This window comes from Pecten maximus, chromosome 3 (assembly GCF_902652985.1).
Source record: "Pecten maximus chromosome 3, xPecMax1.1, whole genome shotgun sequence".
Classification (NCBI taxonomy): Eukaryota; Metazoa; Mollusca; class Bivalvia; order Pectinida; family Pectinidae; genus Pecten; species Pecten maximus.
This window is the reverse complement of record NC_047017.1, coordinates 19,611,381-19,619,167: the sequence shown is the minus strand read 5'-3', so window position 1 is coordinate 19,619,167 and position 7,787 is coordinate 19,611,381. Positions and strand designations below refer to the sequence as shown.

Sequence of the window (7,787 nt, the reverse complement as noted above, 5' to 3'; positions counted from 1 at the left end):
GTATACACAGCTGGTACCCCGTCGGCAAATAACTGCTAACTGACAAACAGACATGGCTGAACTAAGGAAAGGGCAAGAATAATTGATTACCTCGTCATAATCTTAATTCGTCCTTACTGAATACAATTCTAATTTGTACGCAAACCGGACTGCGAATTTCTTGTACGATGTCTAAGAATAACAAGCGTCAGCCGTATCTATTTGGAATATGGTTTTAGAAAATGTTAAAGCAATAATACAAACACAATGTAAACCAGCAATAATACAAACACAATGTAAACCAGCAATAATACAAACACAATGTAAACTACATATATAAGTATGTTTTAATTGGCAAGTTGTATAAGAATTGAATGCAAAGATGTAAGCGCATTGGGGTTTTCGTCTGCATACATTACTAAAGGGTGAAAAGAAAGCCTGGCGCACATGCAGAAAAAAGACATAAAAGCTAGATTTTTGTTTTTCGTTAGTCAATTTTGGACAAAACCACTTTACACTTTCAACTTTCCTTGATTGATTTCCAAATTAAGTGTTTTCAAAACTATGGTTAGGCCTATTAATCGCAAGAAGTTATAGGATACCTTTTGTATTAACAATCCATTTGCAAATAAATTCTCAAGTAAAGCAGCTCCCATCATGGCCATGTTGGCCAGAAATTACTTAAGGAGAAAGCCACGACCTATGACGTCATCCTTCTCCAAAGAAAATGTTGATGAGCCACAGTAGTGTCCTTTACCGGAAACCTCGACCACTACTGCCTTGAATCCGCCATACGTCACTTCCGTTACGGCCTTGGCTGTGAATTTGGCTCCAGATGGTCCCAGAAATTCCTTGGCTTGTCCTAGTCCGACATAACCTTTATGGTACTGTCTGGCGATTCTGGCCGTTACTCCAGAACCGCAGGGTGACCTATCAATCTGTGTAGAAGAAAGGGGGAATATGAAGATGGTCACAGTGGAGAGGGCATTAAACAGAAATTCAAACAATCAAAAATGTATAAATGGGAATGGGTTTGCTTGCTCTTTTTCATATATTGGTTCACTATAAACATCTCATTATCGGCAAACAATGACAGCTAGGGGCTCATGCAACTCGTTGAAATTTAATTAAGGAAGATACCATTGTGCTATTACTGTAACTACAGTATCATTCGGCTAACCTCGGCCGATCCCGGTAATGATCGTAGAGAATCGGCCGAGATGTGCCGACATGTATAAATGATTATATACAAATAATAATGATAATAATACAATAACCAATAGACTACTCTGTGTATGTACTTTGCCTTGAATTACATGGAGTTCATACCTGTCTTTCCGCGAAAACACAGACATTAGACGAAAGTTTATCGCTGGATCCGTCCTGTCCGTCTTGTCCGTCCGTTACGATGGTCCCATACAGAAAGGCGAGGTCATCACTGTCCGGATGACTTAGCTTTAACTGCTTCTTAAGGGCGTCTTATTTAAAAGCAAAAAAGAGTAACACAGATAAATACATTGGTTGTAAAGAACATCAACAAAACACATCAGCTTAAATTAAGGATAATCAACATTTAGATAGTAACAATAAAACTCGACCAGAACTACAACGACAGCATTACACATTGATGTTTTATGGTGGTTCAAGACACTTGCAGAGACAAAAATCCACGCCAACAGCAGAAGACACAGACATTGTGTTGCGGTGCCCATTAACCATTTACATCTTAGCGGAGACAATGCAGAACAATGGGATGTACACTTGATAAAATAAACTTATGTCTTTGTAGACACAGACAGGAAGATGACTGAAGAAAAGTTTCTCGCGGGCTCCATCTTCCTTTTTGGTGCTCTTCAAACGATTGAATGATTCATGTACATATATTACCAACATCGCATTTATCAAAATAAGTCACCAAACATTAATGATAATTCACAATTTGACATCTAATGATGTCATTAATGTAAGTCGAGCAGTTGTAGAAACGTGAAAATGTGTCGGTAAATCGACATCATCGTCTCACAATTCATTTAATTGTGAGACGGTCTATCCTTGTAGTAGCTGGTGGCTACCTCACAAACACAATGCAGGCGAATACTTCCCACAGTGGTATAGTGTATTTTAGTATCTTCCCCAAGAACACAACATATGACAGCACAAGATAGTCCGTAGTCTCAGCTTCCCGAGAAATACGGATCAAGGCGTGCTACTATGTCTGTATGTAATGTAACGCCAATAGTAAAATTTACCGTAGTTTTGTTATTTTGTATTATTTGTTATGTATAACAACACCTGTAGTAGCTCCGGCTGCGTTCCTAACTTCCTGTAAGGGAACCTCTCCCAACCGGAAGTTGTACTGCGCGTCGGCTACGAAGGCGTAGAATGCTCCTCCGTAGACTATGTCTACGGTCACGTTTCCATATTCTGGGACATCCACAGAAACATCTTGAAACATATAAATATTATACACGTACCAGTATAGGTATGAATGAATATTCATGAACATGTATATACCAAATAGATAACGTAGCGATGCACAGCTGCCGCATCCGCGAGATTACTAGGGCTAGGTTTCTGAATCTCTTTACCCATAAATACACATTATCAGTAGAACCTTCAAAATACATATTTAAAAGTTTTTGGTGGTGTTTTTAAAATTAATTTCCCTTTTTTATTAATAACTGTCAATGAATATCATTCAGAATTATGACGTGTGTTTTTGGAAAATATATATCTGTATGCATGTATAATGTAATGATATTGTTACGTAATGAAACAAGGCATCTCAAGCGATACGAATCATCTCGCTATTCGACATTGACGTAATATGTATCATGAAGTAGAAGGGTGCTGATTGTTTCTGCAATTGCAAACCAGATGCAGACGCATGTAAATAAGGATATGTTAATGAAGTCCGTTGAGCATGGACGTAAAATCCTATAATAATAATTGTCTGACAATTATTTTTTGTGACGTGGGTCCGCGCCTAACCCCTGTGGTTTTATCAAATTATAATATATTTTTTTATCCAGAATGTAGGACACAATACTATGTAACATGAGAATCTTAACCTAGTTTGGGAGAGAGTTTCGAGAGATAATACTTTACAATCGTCTATTGCAGTTGTAGTTGTATGCTTATCTATGTGCAACATTGTACATACGTGTAGTAAGTGTGTGGGGGAAATGTAGTTGAATGACAGTGAAGAAGCCATTGGCTGACACGTTATTGAAACATGGTTTAGTTATAGTACAAGTGTTGGTGTATGTAGTTGGTCTTACTCTGTGCAAAGGTATGAGACTCTCAATATCTGGTATTGGGTGTATTGATAGACGAGTCTAATATGTATGTTCTGTGGTGCTACATGTATTTATGTTGTAATTTTTGTGAACTAGCTGTCATTGAATTAAGTAAATCCTGTTTTGTATTCCATACCCCGTCTTCATTGCATAAATCAAACCGTTACATATACACGTGTGACAAACATACCTGTTGCGAAGACAAAAGCCGGCACACTGTTAAATCGGACGTTTCCGGTCTTTCCATTTTCATACTCCACAAACGCTTCTACCAGTCCACACGGACACTGGATGGCCACACGGGTCTCCGGACTGGAAGGGTTCCGGGCTAATCCCGAATCTACAGCGTATCGTCCAAGGGCGATAACTGCGTGTCCACACATCGTACTGTACCCTTCATTGTGCATGAAGATCGTGGCTATGTCAGCTTTCTTGTTGTCGGCTGGAACTACCAATGCTCCGTACATGTCATAGTGACCGCGTGGTTCATACATCAGAAATTTTCGGTATGCGTCAAAATTTTCCCTGATGAAACGAATTTTATCCAGTATGGTGTCGCCCCCGAGGGAGGGGAAGCCAGACTCTATCACTCGCAATGGTTCCCCGCCCGTATGCATCTCCTTTGTTCGAATTTCGACATCTTCTGGTACTTCGGACATGTCTATACAACTTAACAGTCTGTTAATCGGTCATGGATGATCACCCAAATCAAATGTAACGTCACAAAATACGGTGGCCGATAAGCGGTATATAAGAACACACTGAGAGATATGAAGGCGCTGTGGTTTTTTTTTCTCTCTCCCAGAATGCCTCATTCAAGATGGCTGCTAATATTGGTAGCCATCTTGAATGAGGTATTCTGGGAGAGAAAAAAACCCCATAGATGCCTTCAATTCTCTCCCCTGTATCTTGGTTTTCAAATACAGAAGTGACATACCTTTCTTTAGTTGTATTTTCTTGAGATTTTATCTTTTTAGGTTGTTTTGGACATCTTCTTCTTTCAATATCTGTTGTTGATGATTTATGGCTAGCCGGGTTGGATTTCACGACGTTATTGACTTTCGGCATGCTAGTATAGTATGTAAATGGCTAGCCGTGTTGGTTTTCATGACGTTATTTGTCATGTTTTGTCCTGATTTTGTCATTTTTGCCCTAATTTTGTCCTGATTTTGTCATTTTTGTCCTGATTTTGTCATTTTTGTCCTAATTTTGTCCTGATTTTGTCCTGATTTTGACTTGATTTTGTCATTTTTGTCCTAATTTTGTCCTGATTTCGTCATTTTTGTCCTGATTTTGTCATTTTTGTCCTAATTTTGTCATGTTTTGTCCTGATTTTGTCATGTTTTGTCTTAATTTTGTCATTTTTGTCCTAATATTGTCCTGATTTTGTCATTTTTGTCCTGATTTTGTCATGTTTTGTCCTAATTTTGTCCTGATTTTGTCATTTTTGTCCTAATTTTGTCTTGATTTTGTCATTTTTGTCCTAATTTTGTCCTGATTTAGTCATTTTTGTCCTAATTTTGTCATTTTTGTCCTCATTTTGTCCTGATTTGTCGTGTTTTGTCATGATATGTCATGTTATGTCATGATTTTGTCATTTTTGTCATGATTTTGTCCTGATTTTGTCATTTTTGTCATGATTTTGTAATGATTTTGTCATTATTTGTCATGATTTTGTAATGATTTTGTCATTATTTGTCATTTTTGTCATGTTTTGTCATTTTTGTCATGATTTTGTCATGTTTTGTCATGATTTTGTCATTTTTGTCATGATTTTGTCATTTTTGTCATGATTTTGTCATTTTTGTCATGATTTGTCATGATTTTGTCATTTTTGTCATGATTTTTCATGTTTTTGTCATTTTGTATTATTTGTTATGTATAAAAACACCTGTAGTAGCTCCGGCTGCGTTCCTAACTTCCTGTATGGGAACCTCTCCCAACCGGAAGTTGTACTGCGCGTCGGCTACGAAGGCGTAGAATGCTCCTCCGTAGACTATGTCTACGGTCACGTTTCCATATTCCGGGATATCCACAGAAACATCTTGAAACATATAAATATTATACACGTACCAGTATAGGTATGAATGAATATTCATGAACATGTATATACCAAATAGATAACGTAGCGATGCACAGCTGCCGCATCCGCGAGATTACTAGGGCTAGGTTTCTGAATCTATTTACCCATAAATATACACATTTAAAAGTTTTTGGTGGTGTTTTTAAAATTAATTTCCCTTTTTTATTAATAACTGTCAATGAATATAATTCAGAATTATGACGGTGTTTTTTGGAAAATATATATCTGTATGCATGTATAATGTAATGATATTGTTACGTAATGAAACAAGGCATCTCAAGCGATACGAATCATCTCGCTATTCGACATTGACGTAATATGTATCATAAAGTAGAAGGGTGCTGATTGTTTCTGCAATTGCAAACCAGATGCAGACGCCTGTAAATAAGGATATGTTAAAGAAGTCCGTCGAGCATGGACGTAAAATCCTATAATAATAATTGTCTGACAATTAGTTTTTGTGACGTGGGTCCGCGCCTAACCCCTGTGGTTTTATCAAATTATAATTTTTTTTTATACAGAATGTAGGACACAATACTATGTAACATGAGAATCTTAACCTAGTTTGGGAGAGAGTTTCGAGAGATAATACTTTACAATCGTCTATTGCAGTTGTGGTTGTATGCTTATCTATGTGCAACATTGTACATACGTGTAGTAAGTGTGTGGGGGAAATGTGAGGGAAATGTAGTTGAATGACAGTGAAGAAGCCATTGGCTTACACGTTATTGAAACATGGTTTAGTTATAGTACAAGTTTTGGTGTATGTAGTTGGTCTTACTCTGTGCAAAGGTATGAGACTCTCAATATCTGGTATTGAGTGTATTGATACACGAGTCTAATATGTATGTTCTGTGGTGCTATTTATGTTGTAATTTTTGTGAACTAGCTGTCATTGAATTAAGTAAATCCTGTTTTGTATTTCATACCCCGTCTTCATTGCATAAATCAAACCGTTACATATACACGTGTGACAAACATACCTGTTGCGAAGACAAAAGCCGGCACACTGTTAAACCGGACGTTTCCGGTCTTTCCATTCTCATACTCCACAAACGCTTCTACCAGTCCACACGGACACTGGATGGCCACACGGACACTGGATGGCCACACGGGTCTCCGGACTGGAAGGGTTCCGGACTAATCCCGAATCTACAGCGTATCGTCCAAGGGCGATAACTGCGTGTCCACACATCGTACTGTACCCTTCATTGTGCATGAAGATCGTGGCTATGTCAGCTTTCTTGTTGTCGGCTGGTACTACCAATGCTCCGTACATGTCATAGTGACCGCGTGGTTCATACATCAGAAATTTTCGGTATGCGTCAAAATTTTCCCTGATGAAACGAATTTTATCCAGTATGGTGTCGCCCCCGAGGGAGGGGAAGCCAGACTCTATCACTCGCAATGGTTCCCCGCCCGTATGCATCTCCTTTGTTCGAATTTCGACATCTTCTGGTACTTCGGACATGTCTATACAACTTAACAGTCTGTTAATCGGTCATGGATGATCACCCAAATCAAATGTAACGTCACAAAATACGGTGGCCGATAAGCGGTATATAAGAACACACTGAGAGATATGAAGGCGCTGTGTTTTTTTTTCTCTCTCCCAGAATGCCTCATTCAAGATGGCTGCCAATATTGGTAGCCATCTTGAATGAGGTATTCTGGGAGAGAAAAAAACCCCATAGATGCCTTCAATTCTCTCCCCTGTATCTTGGTTTTCAAATACAGAAGTGACATACCTTTCTTTAGTTGTATTTTCTTGAGATTTTATCTTTTTAGGTTGTTTTGGACATCTTCTTTCAATATCTGTTGTTGATGATTTATGGCTAGCCGGGTTGGATTTCACGACGTTATTGACTTTCGGCATGCTAGTATAGTATGTAAATGGCTAGCCGTGTTGGTTTTCATGACGTTATTTGTCATGTTTTGTCCTGATTTTTGTCATTTTTGCCCTAATTTTGTCCTGATTTTGTCATTTTTGTCCTGATTTTGTCATTTTTGTCCTAATTTTGTCCTGATTTTGTCCTGATTTTGTCATTTTTGTCCTAATTTTGTCCTGATTTTGTCATTTTTGTCCTGATTTTGTCATTTTTGTCCTGATTTTGTCATGTTTTGTCCTAATTTTGTCATGTTTTGTCCTAATTTTGTCATTTTTGTCCTTATATTGTCCTGATTTTGTCATTTTTGTCCTGATTTTGTCATGTTTTGTCCTAATTTTGTCCTGATTTTGTCATTTTTGTCTTGATTTTGTCATTTTTGTCCTAATTTTGTCCTGATTTTGTCATTTTTGTCCTAATTTTGTCATTTTTGTCCTCATTTTGTCCTCATTTTGTCCTGATTTTGTCATGATTTTGTCCTGATTTTGTCATGATTTTGTAATGATTTTGTCATTATTTGTCATGATTTTGTAATGATTT

The 7,787-nt window shown here is 37.7% G+C and overlaps 1 protein-coding gene across 1 annotated transcript; it reads right to left on the bottom strand.

The window, feature by feature from the left end:
- Positions 1 to 317: 317 nt before the first annotated feature.
- On the bottom strand, positions 318 to 7,159 carry LOC117323496 (trans-L-3-hydroxyproline dehydratase-like). The gene is given in 5 exon segments (XM_033878752.1): positions 318 to 917; positions 1,309 to 1,457; positions 5,170 to 5,322; positions 6,345 to 6,474; positions 6,476 to 7,159. Coding segments are annotated over 5 exon segments (1,050 nt in total). The 5' UTR covers positions 6,833 to 7,159; the 3' UTR covers positions 318 to 656.
- Positions 7,160 to 7,787: the final 628 nt, after the last annotated feature.